This window comes from Daphnia pulicaria, chromosome 2 (assembly GCF_021234035.1).
Source record: "Daphnia pulicaria isolate SC F1-1A chromosome 2, SC_F0-13Bv2, whole genome shotgun sequence".
In the NCBI taxonomy this organism is placed as follows: domain Eukaryota; kingdom Metazoa; phylum Arthropoda; class Branchiopoda; order Diplostraca; family Daphniidae; genus Daphnia; species Daphnia pulicaria.
In genome coordinates, this window is record NC_060914.1 from 10,664,957 (window position 1) to 10,681,994 (window position 17,038).

Sequence of the window (17,038 nt, forward strand, 5' to 3'; positions counted from 1 at the left end):
GGAGATTTGGCTACAAAACAAATAATTTAGGAAAAAGTAAATAGTGTAGTCGGCATCTTTTCCGTCTTTCTTGTAAATTGTTCGGTATGGGTGTGAGTTGTCGTTTATTCGCTAACGGTAGTAATTTTCTGGACAGGATTGTTTCATAAAAAATTGAGCTATATTATGGACAGACTGCGCGGTTGAAGCTTCGTTCCTGTTGCAACTCGGCGTTTTTATCCGTGCATAACTTTCAGTTGTCGCTTCTCTAATCATTACCCGATGAAAAATATTGATAACAAATTATTCTTCCGGAATGCCCGGTGCAGCTCGCAACTTCAAAGATTTTCTCCAAGGATTCTAGATCGGAGAAAAGCGATTAAGCCTTATAAGCGAACCAGGAACTTAGATATTCATTGATCAGTTTTCTTTTCTGGTTTTTCCTTTTTTTTTCTTCAAAAATTGATCTGCACGCTGCAAGCCTGCAACCATGCTGCAACCGCTGCAACTTGCAAGCATCTATTAATTAACTGGCAACGTTTAAAATTTTTTTTAATGGCGACCGTTCTTGACTGGAGTCTGGAGTTGAGCTGTTGAGGAGTTCTGTGGTGCCGTGGACAGACACATAAGATAACGTGAGAACTGAGAACTTTACAGGTAAGTTTTATCACGTTTTATTTATCCATTAGTATAATTTTTCCATGAATTGCGCGAATTTTTCATGTGAACAATATTTACGATTTTCCTTTATGTATAATCTATAATTTTTCTAAAGACAGGAATAAAAGAAGTTACATCACAAGACTTCGACGAGAAGGATTGAAATAGTTTTTTCGGTAAACCTATTTAACAAATAGAAATGCTTAATATGCTATTTAACCTTTCTATTAAAAAATTAATTTTAACAGTTTTGGGTTCTTCAAGTTCCCCTTGATCTGCTAGAAAACCACTTCTTGACGAAGTACATTATTCTCGATGTGATCAATACATACTGATTAAAACTATCAATTTAAAGGCCAATTCATACATCCAGGTAAAAAAAACAAACATGTTGTGTTGTAATTTCGAAGAAGGCTAGGTATCCCAGACTGTGGGACTGATATGTAAAGACCACACTTTAGCCGTCTCTTTACAAAGCAGTTACAGACATTACAGAACTGCCGTTTAACTATCTATATCTTAATTTACAGAAAATGTCCATGAACCAAATCAAGAAAGAAGTTCAGGATGGTGAAGATGAGATGGAGGTGTCTTTTCCAAAAATGAAAAAGGCTTATGCTGACTTTCTAATTGACCGGCCTTTCAACCCTATTAGTCAAACCATGCAGGAGAATAATGAAGACACCTTAACCTTAATGAACTGTTTGCGTTATCGTCTCCGCTTAACATTGGATTCGATGAAACCTAACAAACAGAATGGCGGAATGGATACCAATTTCAGCGACTTAGAAGCTCTCCTATCTTGTGATCAGCTTTCTGTGGAGAGTTCTTCTAAAAAGAGCTTGTACGATACTTTGCTGAAGCTTATCGACGAATTTGACGCAGCTGGCGCTGCTGAGATTTTTCGTCTGTTGCTGGAGAGGAGAACTGCCATACCTTTGTTCGTGCCCGACTCTAGGAAACATCATTTGGAAGTGCTGAGACACATCACCTTGCCCTGGATTGAAAACATCCGTTTAGGTGAAGACTTGTCCTTGATGCGCGTCGCTGTGATTTCTTGTCGACCGAAGAACGAGAGTCAAACGTGCAACATAATGAAGAATCTCTTCAACATCGAAAGCATTTATCGTCACGATTTATCTACCAGCACGGTGTCCTCAAATAGCGTGTTGGCGGAAATCGGTTGCGGCTGCATGTTGATGGAAGGATCTAGCTCTGAAGTTCATCACGTCTTGGTTACGCACATCATTGGTGATTTCAAACCGTTGTGGCCATTTATTCAAGAATTCGCCGACTTCTTGATTGTTGAAGCTTCTACCGAAGACCATGGGAATTCATCTCCTTCCATTCGAGCAGTACAAGACATTCAGGAAACCTATGCCAAAAACTTTTATCTTAAGTTGGATGCATTCACATGCATTTGGAAACCTTCACTCCGAGAGACGACGCGCCCTCAAATAAAGGAAGTAAACGGATTTCATCGACTCTTTATAGACGGCCAGCTTTCCGACAAAGTTCTCAACATCTTGCGATCGAGTGTTAAAATAACCATCAATAAACTAACAGGACAATGTAACGCAGCCAAAGAACGACTGATGTTGTGCCAAATTCCCATTTTGTTTCGAGAAGAATACGGCGCTTTGGAATGCGTATCCCCGACAGAAATCAAATCAAGCATTACCAAATCCGTCCAGGACTTGGGGAAAGTGAAGAAAACTGAATTTCTCTTACAGAAAAATTACCGGCAACAAGCCAAGCATGAAGAGGCCAAATCGGAGCACTGCTTGAACGAAGAAAAGTTACGCGAAGAAGACGACAAGATAAAAAGTTGTCGTGAATTGCGCCGAGCTGACGCCTGTCTCGTGCAAAACCACCCGTTGTTGCAACTGTTTCTTAGTCTTCTCGCCTATGAGGATTCGTGCTCTCGCGTTTTGTCTGTCCGTGTATTGGAGAAGGAGCTGGCTGAACGAAGTGAACGAGAACTCGGCCCTCTATTGGAAGAAATTCGCAAATTGTCCGCGTCATTCTTCGATCAATCAAGTAAAGAAGCGAATAATAATAATGCGACTGAAAAACATGTGTTGAAGTTAACAAGAGAGAACCTCCATCGAGCTAAAACCAACTTTATCGACAGTGCCCTCAGCATCGAACACATCTGGAGGGAACTTAGTCATCTGTACACGTCCATGAAACCAGAAAATCGTTCTTTGACAATTAGGAGCATTCCTCGTCTGGCTGCCCAGCACTTACTGGACGGCTTCTGTCTAGAACTGCTCGATGGTGACTCCAACATGATTCACATGGAATGGGTGACGGAAGTTTTGCACGAACTTGGAAAGTTGATCGGAAAATTGAAACGAGAGCGCATTTTCGTACTGTCCGTCATGGGTATTCAGAGCAGCGGCAAATCGACATTGTTAAACACCATGTTCGGCATCCAAATGCGAACCAGCGTTGGAATGTGCACCCGTGGCGTCAACATGCAATTACTGGCCGTCGAGGGTCGTCCCGAATACGACTATATTTTGTTACTGGATACGGAAGGTACTCGAGCGCCTGAATATCACGGCCTGCCCGGAAGAGAAAAGCGCGACAATCAGATGGCAACTTTGAGTATTTTGTTGTCGGACGCCACCATTATCGTCACTCAGGTTAAATTTAATATTAAAAATGATTTGAATTTAATTATTTGAATTTAGTCTTATTAAACTTAGGGGGAGAACGACGACGCCATCAAAGAAATTCTGCCAATTGTTATGATGGCCTATCAAGGATCAAAACTGGCCGAGGACAACGGAGGCCGACTCAGCTCTAGAATGTTTTTTGTTTACAACAGGATCGAAACTAGGCAGAAACACAAGTTGTACGGTATCATCCAAACACTTGGAACTTCACTGAACGATGCATTCCACCAAGTTCGGAAATTAACTGGCGATCTGTCGCATCTAAAATCTCAGAGTCCATTTGGTAATTTCAAGCTCGACACGTCCAACTCAACTGATAGCGACGTCTGTATCCTGAGCAACGTTAAGAAGGAATCCAAACCTCCTGGCGACGTGCCAGATGAAGCTTACGGCGAAGGGCTCATTCAGTTTCGGGAGCATATCCATCGACGCGTGATTCATAACGAAGACGGATCAACTTGGAAAAGCAGATCCATCGATGAGTTTTCCAGGTACATCAAAGATGTCTGGAGGTGCATTTGTTCGGCAAATTTCACCTTCAATTTTGCCACAGTGACAGAACGCATCACTTTCGACATCTTGGATGTTGCCTACAAGAAGGTTGAACAAAAACTAGCTGAAGTTTACCTTAAATCCTTCACAAGCATCAAGAAGAAGATGATTGAAGAAAAAGGCAAAACGATGGGAAATGGCGGCTTTAGCAACACTGATCTCTTTCCTATGTTCGTAGACAAGCTGCGCGAGGAAATCCTGCCGACTGAACAGATTTTAGACAAGGAGGTGAAAGATATCGTGGAGGAAAAAGGTCGCGAAAAATGGAGTCTGCAGTTTCAAGAATTATGGAGAATGAACAAAATAGAACAATCCAGAAACTGGACGTGCAACTTGAAAAGCAGCTACGTTACCTTGTTTAGCTACGAGCATCACGTGGAAAATTACAAAAAGAAAATTCGCCAAGAAATCAACGAATTGTTCAAAACGGCAAGTTCAAACGCTTCTCAGTGGACCGACTTGAAGAAGAATGAAAAGTTTGAAAAGATTTTCAACGACGTTGTGGACGAGGCTCAGCAGCAGTTCCCTCCAAAAGACATTGGAGCTAAAATCAAAAAAGTCTATCAAAACAGCAACGTGATCCGGACAAGAAAAATTGAAATAATGAACATCGAAAAAGAAAACTTGGGGATGGCTAAAGAGCATCCGACATCGTCCGTTGTCTCGAATCCGTCCGTGTTGGCAAGTGTGTGGAATAAATGTTCGAAGCTGTACTCGAAAGTGATTGGAAAAGTGACAAACAAAAATGCCATCGATTTGTGTCTCGAAGATGTTTTCACCACCGTCAACCGGATCGCTGCTGGCAAGCAATGCTATGACGATACCATCGTTTCTAGTGTTATCTGTGATGTGGATGAAACCATTACATCGTACAATATCGCCGACAACTCGGAGGTTCAAATGATGCACAGCTACGGTCTTAGGCTGATTGTCGATCTGATGGAAAGCATTGAAGCAGAATGGGAGGCTGAAAACTCGGTCTACGCCAAACTCAAGTCCAACAAAGACAGCATGCATGAGTACTTTGTTATGGTTTCACATGGCGTAGAAAAGACGAAGCTGTTCACCGCCAATATGGCAAACACGTTAATTCGTAACGTTTGTCTGGGTAATTTTGAAATGTGATATTTTTAAACTATTGATTATGAATTTAATTATTTCACCCCTTTTCACAGCTTTCGAAAAGGAAATGATTCAAAGCACGTTGAAAAGAATTCGTAACGAGCGGTGGCTGTACGACGCCAGATTCATGTCCAAATATATGGATCTCTATTTAATCGAACAGCTGGAGGAGGATAAAATTTCCAAAGCGCTTGACTACATCAGGAAACCTAAAGTTTTTTACGAAGACGTGCTTTACCGACTCATTGCTGAAAAAATTTCTAACGCCCAAGAAGAATGGCGAGGTTTCATTGGCCATTTAACACAAGCTATCAGTAATGCGGCTTTAGCTACGTTGTCAGTTGACCGAGGAAAGGCGCAGAAATTTATCGAACAGCTCCGAATCGAATTTTTGAAAGGCTACCTGCAGAGTGAATACCTGGCTTCCAAATTTCTGATTGATTACAGTGGTGAGTACGACGACTGTGACAACGAAGAGAAGGAAGAATTTCAGAAAACTTGCTCGAGCAAAATGATTCAAATGCTTCGAGATCTTAAGCCTCCGAAAAACCAAAAGGAATTCGCCAAAGAACTCAGCCCAAAAGTAGTTTTACTCATGAGGACTTCCAACGATCCTGCAGCTCTTCCACGTTGCGATGCTTATTGCCGGATGTGTAAGAGTTTGTGTATCCAGTCGGCCAATCATGATACCGAATTAAGACCTCATGACGCGATCCATCAACCTGGAGGTATTTCTGGATATTGTCGTCGCTACACACTTGAATTAATATCTGATACGTGCAATCAATCATACGAAAAAGATTGTGGATTTTATCTCGACGGGAATTATGATGTCTCTTACAAATTCAAAGAATTTTCCAAAGTTTTTCCTGGGTGGAGGAATCCTCGGATCGCCGAAGAAATGCCCTTGAGGGAATACATTTTTGCAATGTACAACAAAGAAATAGCTAAGATGTACAACGTTTATCCTTGCACTAAAATTCCGGAAAAATACTTTCGAGATTTGTTCACCATCAAGAAGCAACTCAAAAGGGATATTGGACTTTAGAATTGCTGTTGGAACGTCGTCCATCATCATCGAGGATATCGTGTTTACATTTTTCCCATTAATAATGTTTTAAATGTGAATTTTTGTTATTGTAGGGATTGAAGAAAATCAATACAAAGTTTCAGCACTTCAGCCCTTTTAATCAATAAAAAAATATTGAAAAATTTAATATTAATATTGAGATTGACAGAATGATTATCCCGGTAGCTGTAAGCAATTCTTCGCCCTACATTCCTAAATAACCCAAATCTTGCACAAGTATTAACGTTGAACTTAAACTGTCCACAGATACGGAAATTTTACTTAATTTATTCTTATCAAATTTTTTTTCACAGGGATTTTAAATGGAATTTTTCCATTACAAGTTCCATTACCCAGTTGGTCTTACTTTAAAGTTTTCTAGATCAAGTCGACAGCATCAGTTTTATCAAGAGATCCAACTCGTTGTACTGGATGCAGATTTCACCGGGAATTGGTTTCTTAATCGAGAAGGTCATCCTGAAGTGCGAAGGAGTCTGAGAAATCAATTGTGGTATGGAGGTTTAGTTTAAGCAATTTGAAAAACCCTAACATCTTATGGTTCCACCATGGTGGTTTCAGAATCGTCATCAATTTGGATTATCCGCAAACCGCGTCTCGTGAAGCATTTCGCCAACACCTTCCGACAACACCTTCAACCATCGCCTTACGGTTCGACGCGAACACGGTATGTTTCTCTTTAAAGAATAAAACATTTCTTGTAGTTGTATTAAACCGGATTATACTAGAGAACTTGCAACTTGCTCGATTTGTCCATCATGATTGCTCTCTCACTGAGTCTGCCTTCAAAACAGTTTTGAGCAGGATTCGCCAATGAAGTCCAGTTTGTTCCGATACCTTTTCATTCTCGATGCCCAGGATGGACTTACCAAGGTCGGAAGAAACACTGAATGGCATTTCTTTTCTTTATTTTAGGCAGCGTATTATTGCGAATGGACGTCAGGCCCTGTTATTTCTCCCGATTCCCAAGAATACTAGGTGCTCTGGAAGGAAATTGATCCTGCACAAGAAGTGACAAGCAGAATAACTGAAGTAAAGACCTTTACTTAATCAACGTGGATATACTTCTACTTGCGGGCGTCAACTTGTAACGTTGCCTTAATAATTGTAAGTAATCCAGAAGCTCCTTTCCAAATAACTTGCTCAAGTACATAGAAATCATCTTTGGTCGAATTTTGATCAACTGTGTTACAAAAGCTTTTAAAATAGGGTTACTTATAGGAAGTGTAATTTTATCAGGGAATTGGGACGAATTCATTGATAATTCAGTTCCTTCGTTTATTTTATTGCATTTTATGGCACTATTATTTTTTCGTTTTATTTTTTAATCTGTGTTGCTTTTCCCCTACCATCGTCATTAAGTTTTGCTAAATGAAGTAATGCCGAAGAAAAAAGTTGTAGGGACAAGAGAGAGGTTAGAAAAGAAGAAAGTTTGTATGTAATCATTTAAATGTTATGAATCATGAGAATGATTGAGGCACCAAGGTCCGAATTATTAATTCCCCTGTCGTCAGGAAACAGTAGATACATTTTCAACTTGTTCTTCAGATACTCCCGTAAGATGACCTACTTGATAGACTTTCTAGTAAAAGTGACGTACGTACAAGGTGATTCAATACAATTTACAGGATTGGAGTCATTCATTCAAATGGAAGTGATAGTCCCGCTTTGGGCGTGGTTTGATGAGATATGGAATCCCACGACTTGCGACACTGACCGGATTTTGAATAAGCGATTGCCTATTGGCTTTATAGCTCTTAGCAACATACTGTAGCTAGTAGAAGGATGTATTTCATTTTCAAATGCCCCTTGAATATTGGGTGTGCCTAAATTGTACTCGTTAAGACGCGTTATGAGAACATTAGAATTGAATTTAGGATCTGAAAACTTACCCTAAAATAAGAATGTCTCTGTTAGGCATTGTTTCTAGATGGACTCATCATTTTAGGATTCACAGCCGACCATAAATAACAATACGAAAATAAATAAAAAGGAAAGGTTTATAACGAAATAAGAAAATCCTACCGCCCCCCCCCCCCCTTTTTTTTAAATTTATAGTAAAAGATAAGGAATCGTTCCGTGCCCTGAAGAATACTCTTATTTATTTTTCGATAGTTTGGTATTTTTAGATTACGGTTACCTTTCTGTGTTATGTAACCGAGTTACACATTTACTTTCGCTCTACACCGATTTAGCCCGAAACGTCCCCTCCCACATTGCCGTTAGCTATCGCTCTTGTTTGCTATAAAATCGCGAACGAATCAGTATTAAAGCATCAGTTATCTAGCTGTTTCAAACAAGTCACCTACTCCTCCAAAATGAAGGTAAAAATCGTAACTTAAGTCATTTAAAAAAATATAATTTTAGTTTACCTTTCCTTTCTATTCATTTGATGTAAAGACTAAATAGATAAAGGCAAGAATATTAATTAGATAAAGACAAGAACTAGGATTTCGGTAAACTATAGTAATTTCATTCTTAAATTTCAGTTCTTCGTCCTCATTGCCCTCTTTGCTGTTGCTGCTGCCAATTCCTATGATGCTCCTAAATACGAGGCTCCTAAATACGAAACCCCAAAGTACGAGGCTCCTAAATACGAAACCCCAAAGTACGAGGCTCCTAAATACGAGGCTCCTAAATACGAGGCCCCTAAATACGAAGCCACAAAGTACGAGGTTCCTAAATACGAGGCTCCTAAATACGAGGCCCCTAAATACGAAACCCCAAAGTACGAGGCTCCTAAATACGAAGCCCCAAAGTACGAGGCCCCTAAATACGAAACCCCGAAGTATGAGGCTCCTAAATACGAAGCTCCCAAATACGAGGCCCCTAAATACGAAGAAGTCACATACGTAAGTAAAATTCAATTAAATGACTCAGATGGCATTAGTTAATTTTCATCCATTAAAAAACATTTTCAGGCCCCTCAACCCTACAGCTTCGGATACGATGTCCAGGATAAAGAATCTTACAATGACTTTGAGCATAACGAGAAATCTGACTACAACGTTGTCACCGGATCTTACCGTGTGGTTCTCTCCGACAGCCGCGTCCAGATCGTCACCTACAAAGCTGACGCCAACGGATACACCGCTGACGTGAAATACGAAGGTGAAGCCAAGTACCCGGAATACGTGGAGCCCCAATCCAAAGCTTCTGCTTCCTACGCCGCTCCTGCCTACCAGGCTCCCGAATACCAGAAACCGGCTTACGTCGCTCCCGCCTATACTACTCCAGCCTATACTACACCTGCCTATACTACCCCTGCCTATACTACCCCTGCCTACAAAGAGCCAGAGTACACTACTCCAGCCTACACTACTCCAGCATACAGCACTCCATCCTACAGCACTAAGGTCTACAAAACTCCAGCGTACAAAACTCCCACTGCCTCCCCTAAATACTAATTTCCAACAATACCATTGTCTTAATTCTGGGATTATTATTTAAAAAATAAACTCGTCAAACAATTTCACCCTCGTGATATCTGATCAGATTTGGTGTCAACCTGAGAGCGTATCTTACTTTCAGTAGTTCCGGTACACAATTCAAATTGATTGCCGATTGTGAACACTAGATGGTGATTGATATTGTTTATATTCACGGAAAACTAATGTAGAAAGTAAAGTCGAGTAAAGTATGACTCTTTATGTTCGAGTTTCGTTGTTTTTACCGTTTTTTACGAACCCAAGGTTGTTTAGTAAATTTGAGAGGATGAATCATGCTGACAGCAGTTCCGGTGATTTATTTAGATTTCTTATTTAGAATTTTGGAGAAAGCGAAGGAAATGAAGGGACAGCAAGCACAGTATACTGGTTCTGAACACTTTGTGATAAAAATATTTGTAGAGGAAAAGAAAGATATTGAACACATTCCAAAATTCCATATAAAATGAAGGAAGATATTCAATGCTACAATGTTTTATTTAGAAATTGCTATTTGCTAAGTTGAGATACTAATCCTCAAGTTTCATTAATGGTGATGTATCAACCTCTTGGTAAGCTTATTTACCTTTAATTTTGCAGTGATGGTTAACATGTTAAACTCTCGAATTCTCTTGTTATTATTCCTCAGCCTGATGGCCTAAAGAGCGGCAGAGAACTTCTCTGCCTCCTCTACATCTAGTCTAGTATTGAGTTTTGAATCCTTTTTTTTTTGAATAGTGGAGTTCTACTGTTGAGCACTGGAGTTCTATTGTCGGGTATTTTTAATAATATTATTGCAACCAACTTAGGATTCAAAACTCATTACCAGATGTCGCCAGTGTCGCCCTTGTTGTTTTTACATCGTGAAACAAGGGGTGTTACTAAAACGCGAAGCGAAACGGCGGAACGCGAAACTCCTAAAACGCGAAACAGTGGTGCTAAACGGTCCCAAAAATTGGGGACCGTTTCGCGGGTCCAATGGCCTAAGGGCATCCTAAAGTGCGAAACCATTTGCGAAACCTTTGATTTTTGAAATATAAAAATTTCCTGTTTTTAAATTTCTGAACGCCCAAGGGCATCCTAAATTGCGAAACTACTTGCGAAATATTTTACTTTTGAAATTTAAAAATGATACTATTATTTAATTTAAATAAATAATATGAACATCTTGAATTCCACCGTTTATTGTAGTTTGAACAGATTCAAAGAGTAATTGAATAACAAAGATGGGCTTGGTAACAAGTTCTGTTGGTTTATTCATACATATTTTCGTACAAAGTCAATAATTACAGACTCAGACATAAATAGGTTATAGTTTCTGATATTAAACTGGCCGGTATAGCTATTTGGGCATCAATTCTACACAAGATAATTCGCCGTTAATTGATTTTGATAATGAGTAAGGCAATGAATGCATGTATGCCGCTTTGCGCTTTCTCACCCTGGCCATATGGCTGTGTATTTTCCGTCGTATTTTGTCGAAGCCGGTCGAAGCACTTGGAGCGTGGCAAAACCGAAGTTACTCTTGCACAACGTCTCGCCATTGCTGATGGATGCTCTTTTATTCGAATGCTCCGGAGCGTTTAGAAAATAAAAGGCTCTTAAACAAAATAACCCCAAAAAATAAATCTTCTACTTTATTATTTTCTTTTTTAATTTGATAGAAAAAGAAATCATATTCCCAAGGACGACATTTTTATGTGTTTGACTCGCAATCAGAATTGATCGGAATAGATTTATTTTGTCGTCTATAACGCTAAATTATAAAAGAAGTGGTGGTCGTGATATGACGAGACCGGTGCTCATCATCATTAACACACACCGGTTGAAATATTATATGTTTGGTTTGAAGCTGTGGGATGATGTGTATAATAGTACCAACCGTGTAGACATTTGAGTATTATATTAATACTTTTTATTTTTTTATTTTTTTTTAACATCAGTCGACGAGAAAAAAAGAGTCAAAAAGAAGAAGAAGCCAAAAGAAAAAAAACGAACGATAACGACGTCTTCGTGACTACTTAGTCTCTTTGAAAGGAACTTGTTTTTCTTTTTCTCTCTCGAATAATTTCAACTTTTCTGCTTTTTTATTTTTATTTTTTGCTGCTGCTTTTTTCAATGAGACAAACCGAGACAGAGCGTTCCGTGTACACACATTTAAACTCAACTGCCAACATACATATCAAAAGCCAGTTCGGTAGTTAGTTAGGTTAGTAAGTAGTTAACTTTTAACAATGCACTTACCACTGAGCCACTGACGTTGACTGTTTCGCGTCTATGGTTTCGCATTTTAGTAAGACCTCTAGCGCCTAAACTGCGAAACGGTCCCGAAAATTTTTGGGACCGTTTCGCACCACTGTTTTGCGTTTTAGGAGTTTCGCGTTCCGCCGTTTCGCTTCGCGTTTTAGTAACACCCTGAAACAAGGCAAAATGGGCGAAACAATTGGATGCTAATCAATACTTATATTCCTGTGATTTCATACACCAAATTGAACTTCGTATCACATGTAGGTTTATCTTGACCTAATTTCCTTATTTTTATACTGTACCAACTTATTTCTTCAAATTTTAGATGCATACTGTCAGTCATTCCAAAAAGTTGACTTAGTGCTCAGTCACTTTCCCTCCAATAGACCCATCATGTTGTCAAAAGCCTAAAACTCATGTGTGAAGCTCACATATCTTGGAATACATATTTGTAGAGACAAGGTATTTCCCCATTACTGCTACCACACCAACCACACCACGTCAAATGCCTTACTAAATTCAGCACCATTCACCCATATGATAAAGGTAAGCATCCACACTACTGCGATACTTCATGACAATTTCTTCAGCATCAGGAAATTTACCTCGACCTGAGGAGTAAGGCTGTTGGTTGCTGTGATTTCCATTTTTGCGGTTTTTTATCATGAAAACTTCAGTGTGCTTCTTAATATTGGTAAAGGTTGAAATGCTTTATTATCTGTTATATTTTCAATTCATTAATGCAATACTTTTTTTTTCAGAGCATGCAATAGATCCTTAAGCCAATGCTGACCTTTGTCCATGAAGGAAGAGGGACATCCAGCAACGTTCTGCTCCATCCTTATCTTCCCGACGTACGCTCATCTAGCTTCACTGCTTTTGCTGCTACAACTTGTCTTACTTCACCGACGAGTTGGAACACTTCATTGGTCGCTACCCTTTGCTGTTACACACCTGCAGTTACTCACCACGGGATTATGCCCAGGTACCCGACAATTGACTTACTTTCGTAGATAGTCTACTAATAATCTAGTTGCGTTAAACTCTGTGTCTGTGTAATAATTCTAAAATCAGGCCCTTCTTGCGCGCAAACGAAGTTTTACTTGGGCGTTTCTTTTTTGTAACGCTAGATGGCTTTTTGAAAATGTGCAGCTGTCAAAACAGTCAGTTTCAGTTACTTTGCACATCTCTTTAAACATCTATTGGCAGTTATTTTGTTGAAATAATTAGTGATAACTAATGATAACGATTCCCCCAACAAAGCTCACTTGTTAGATTTTCGATATTTGATTTTTTTTTCTACTTCCGGTTTACTCATTTCAGTCAGTAGTTTAGTAAATATTGATCTGACGCACAAAAGAACCACATATTCGTGATCCTCGTAAAATTTGTGGTAAAGTTCATGTTCTGTTTTTTACGTACGCTTACTTCCGGTTTTGAAAATTTTCCTGAACTATAGTTCAGGAAAATTCTCGATTTTGGCCAAATTTTGGATTTCGTTTAAATCACACCTAATCGACCCCAAATTTCATGGAGATCACGAATATGTGGTTTAATCTGACGACAGCTCAATGGTTGAGGCGCTGTGGTTACTTCCGGTATACTTCCGGAATTTTTTTTAAAGACTAGCAAGTGAGCTTTGTTCTGTTTACATTTCTCAACATTGCAAGCTTGATTTAAACTTTAAAGAATTGCATATTTAAATCTTTGAGCTAAAAAACCTGATTATTGTTTCTATCCGTATTATGTAACTTTTATTGGCATGTCACTAAATAAGAATTGTTTTCTCTTTAATCAGGTAATGCAGAAGAGACGTCGAGAAGATGGACACCATAACGTCGCCGGTATCTCCAAAGTGTCAGCGCTGATCATCATTTGTTGTTGGTAATATGTTTGTGTTTGTGTAAGTTAACCCGTTGTCTGCCACGCCTTTGTCCTCCCCTAGCTCCTTTGCACGGGCTGCGTGCGCTGTTCGGTCTCGTGGTTTTCATGCCGCGGGATCGGAAAGTCGTGCCAGCCCAAAACTTGCCGCAAGGCGCCTGTTAAGGCAATGCACTATAGGGACTTCCCCCTTGTCGATGCGGTGATGGATTCTCCTGTCACCGTGTCAGCCCGGACTTGTCAGCAATGGCAAGTCCCACTTTGGTCACGGATCCTTCAGACGTGGCGCGTAGAGTAGTAGAGAGCAACCTACGGGTTGTATGGCGTGGCAGCCAACGGGTTAACTTAAGTGTACGTATATATGTATGTATGTGATTGTAAAATGTGGTGGAATTGTGGGTGGAGGTGGGATAACAAAGCAATTCCTTTTAATGTTTTGTCTTACAACTTTGAAGTTTTACAGTTACTTTAAGTTTTGTCAAGTGACTTGAGTTGAAAATACAAACTTCACTAATTTAAAGTAAACCCTTAACAGTCTTTCGTAACTTAACCTGAAAATGGAAAGAAAATTTCCGAATGCAGAGCGACTAGAGCAAGTCACCTCCACCACGTTTGAAATTAAGACCGATCGCAATGGCTTGGAGGTGTTAAAAGAGGTCTTACATGATGATTACCGTCATTAAAATATTTATTTTCTCATTTAAGAACAACAACAATACCAGTGACTAGTATGATATGACCGACAAATCTCAACACAATGAAATAAAACTGAAATTTCATCTAGTATTTAGGAGCCTCCCTCTAGTAAACTGAAGAAGCGTAGGTCGTGGTGTAATATTCAAATGCTTTAGTGGTGTAGTAACTCGGGGCAGAGTAATACTTTAGAGCTTCAGTGTAGTAGCTGGAACCAGCGTAGGTTGTAGTGTGATACTCGGGGGCCTTGGTGGTGTAGTAAACCGGATCCTCTGTTTGGTGTTGGTTGGAGCAGAGTTATACTTGGGTTCCTCGGTGTAGTAAACTAGGGCAGCATACGTTGTTGGGTAATATTCGGCCTTTTCGGTGTAGTACTTGGCGGCTTCGGTTTAATAGCTAGGAGTAGCGTAGGTTGTGGTGTAGTAAATGGAGACTCATAGTAGTATTTCGGTCCAACATAGTATTAAGGATCAAACACTGTAGTAAATAGGTACTACGTAGTACTGGGCCTCCACAAATGTAGTTTCGTAGCTCGGGCAGATAGAATTTGGGCGCTTCGGTGTAGTACTCTACCGCTTTGGTGGTGTAATAGCTGGAGCTTCAGTGTAGTAGCTAGGCACAGTAGTAGTTGGAAACCTCGGTGTAAAAGGCTGAGACAGCTTACATGGTGTAGTACTCCGGTGCCTTGGTGGTGTAGTACTCCGCCTCTTTGTCGAGGCAACTCGGGGCAGAGTTATACTTCAGGGCTTCGATGTAGTAGCTCGGGGCATCATAAGTTGTGGTGTAATATTCTGCAGCCTTGGTGGTGTGGTAACCGGTTGTTGCGTATGTTGTTGTTGTGTAGGAAGGCGGCGGCGTTGCGGCTTGGTATCCGCCATACCCAGGATACATCGGTACACCAATGGTTGACCCAGCCATCAACGATACAACATACAGCAGCAGGACGCCATAGAAAATTAGATGGTAAATTATTAGAAAATTTACATTCAATAACTGGCATATTAAAACTGAGAAAAAAAAATTAATTGATAGAAAACTCTACGTAAAAGAATATTTACCCATGATTGCGTACTGAAAATACCACGAAGAGTGCAGATAGTGACAAATATTGCGCTGCAGTTCTTCACCGATTCTGCATGCATGCATTGCCAATCATATGGTCTCTATCCAATCAATACCACAGCCTGGCAATCCATGCCAATGATACGACAGCATGGTCATGATGTTCCACACGATGACGATCCAATTTTATACGTAAAAGCAGGCAGCATCTCTAGCTTAATAAAAAAATCAAGTCCAAAACCAAAAATAAGAATCAAAATTTACCACCAAAGGTGTAAAATTACTTTAGAAAAACTTCATATACTATCTAGCAATATCAGAGCAGTAAATGTTGGTTGAGTTTTAATCACACACTGTATTAAAATTAATATGAAATGAAAAACGTTCAGGATTCTTACCAACCAGACGTTTGATCTGCTTCAAGCTCAGCATTGACTCGATAACCGCCAAAATTGGAATCGATTTCCAAACCAGAAGCGACAGCCAATCCGTGTTTGCGTTCAAACCAACAGCAACGACAACATGGCCAGTTTAAACCTGATGAAATAATTTTTCGATTTTAATTAACATCCCTAACAAAACATGTATTGAAATAACTGTTTACCTTTCGACCATTGTTAAAGATCAATGGAACCTTGTTGTCTTCCAAGCTTGCATTTGGGCAACGCATTAACACTTTCCGCATTCAACTTCTCGGTTGTCCATTCGCTCATTTAGGGAGGACTCGACCTGCTACCGCCCTCAGCAAAATCTTTGAGCACCTTCAGTCCGTTACTTTTGGCTAAATGTAAGAAATTTTCACATTAAGCAACTTGCTTCAAATAACTTGGAATAGATTCTTCAACACGAGGTTAATACTCAGATACCTCGGTGTAGTAGCTGGGAGCAGAGTAGTACTTGGGAGCCTTGGTGTAGTAGGCTGGAGCAGCATACGTAGTTGTGTAGTACTTGGGAGACTCGTTGGTGTAGCACCTGTGCGCTTTGGTAGCGTACATCGGGGAAGAATAATACTTCGAGGCTTCGGTTTAGTAGCTCGGAGAAGCATCAGTTGTTGTGTGTAGTGCAGCGCGACGGCATAGTTTACTAGACAATGTTCAATAAAATCGGGCATATTAATGCATAGAAAGGAAATAGAAATTGATATAAAACTCGATTTAAAAATACAAAATATTTACCCCTGAGTCAGAACTGGTAATAACACCAAGAATGCAGTTGCCGTGTCAGAGATGCTCACTCGATTGATTTCTATCGCCTTCTCTCTTTCGGGCTCGGCATCAACGATACAACACCCAACAGCAACCCAACGCCATTATCAACTAAACAATCAACGATTTGTAAATTAGTTTTCGAACATAACTGGTCATACACAACTAAAAAAAAATATAGAATTGATTCACGGCTCGATATAAAGTTGAATACTTACCCATGATTGCGAACTGATATTACGACGAAGAAAGTAGTTGTTGCCGTGTCGGAGATCCTCACTCGACTGATTTCTATGGCATTTTCTCTCTCGTTTTCTACGATATTTTTCTCACCCTCACCCCTAAGCCTTGCGGCTATTTTACCTGCTCGATAATGGTGCAACACGTGTCGTTCTCACCCAACCTCTTCACCATTGCATGACACGTAATGATCTCCATGAC

The 17,038-nt window shown here is 39.9% G+C and overlaps 2 protein-coding genes and 2 long non-coding RNA genes across 14 annotated transcripts; all 4 read left to right on the top strand.

Moving 5' to 3' along the window:
- The first annotated feature begins 518 nt into the window (after positions 1-518).
- On the top strand, positions 519-6,177 carry LOC124326032 (interferon-induced very large GTPase 1-like). The gene is made up of 6 exons (XM_046784605.1): positions 519-636; positions 755-815; positions 888-1,012; positions 1,170-3,290; positions 3,354-4,983; positions 5,051-6,177. Exons 4-6 carry the CDS (start codon positions 1,173-1,175, stop codon positions 6,043-6,045), a joined length of 4,743 nt encoding a protein of 1,580 aa, XP_046640561.1. The 5' UTR covers positions 519-636; positions 755-815; positions 888-1,012; positions 1,170-1,172; the 3' UTR covers positions 6,046-6,177.
- A 2,128-nt stretch (positions 6,178-8,305) lies between these two features.
- On the top strand, positions 8,306-9,559 carry LOC124326468 (repetitive proline-rich cell wall protein 1-like). Of its 11 annotated transcripts, none has more exons than XM_046785327.1 (6): positions 8,306-8,408; positions 8,574-8,624; positions 8,700-8,759; positions 8,790-8,879; positions 8,910-8,936; positions 9,006-9,559. In XM_046785327.1, exons 1-6 carry the CDS (start codon positions 8,403-8,405, stop codon positions 9,489-9,491), a joined length of 720 nt encoding a protein of 239 aa, XP_046641283.1. In that variant the 5' UTR covers positions 8,306-8,402; the 3' UTR covers positions 9,492-9,559. The 11 variants fall into 11 exon arrangements, with proteins under 11 accessions (XP_046641283.1, XP_046641284.1, XP_046641287.1 ...); XM_046785328.1 differs by having other exon boundaries at positions 8,307-8,408; positions 8,790-8,849; positions 8,880-8,936; XM_046785331.1 differs by having other exon boundaries at positions 8,307-8,408; positions 8,790-8,849.
- Positions 9,560-11,925: 2,366 nt separating this feature from the next.
- On the top strand, positions 11,926-12,381 carry LOC124326764. Its single transcript, XR_006915804.1, has 3 exons — positions 11,926-12,016; positions 12,082-12,302; positions 12,347-12,381. It is a non-coding gene; the product is annotated as an uncharacterized LOC124326764 (long non-coding RNA).
- A 6-nt stretch (positions 12,382-12,387) lies between these two features.
- On the top strand, positions 12,388-13,595 carry LOC124326808. Its single transcript, XR_006915855.1, has 3 exons — positions 12,388-12,450; positions 12,518-12,741; positions 13,555-13,595. It is a non-coding gene; the product is annotated as an uncharacterized LOC124326808 (long non-coding RNA).
- The last annotated feature ends 3,443 nt before the right edge of the window (positions 13,596-17,038 follow it).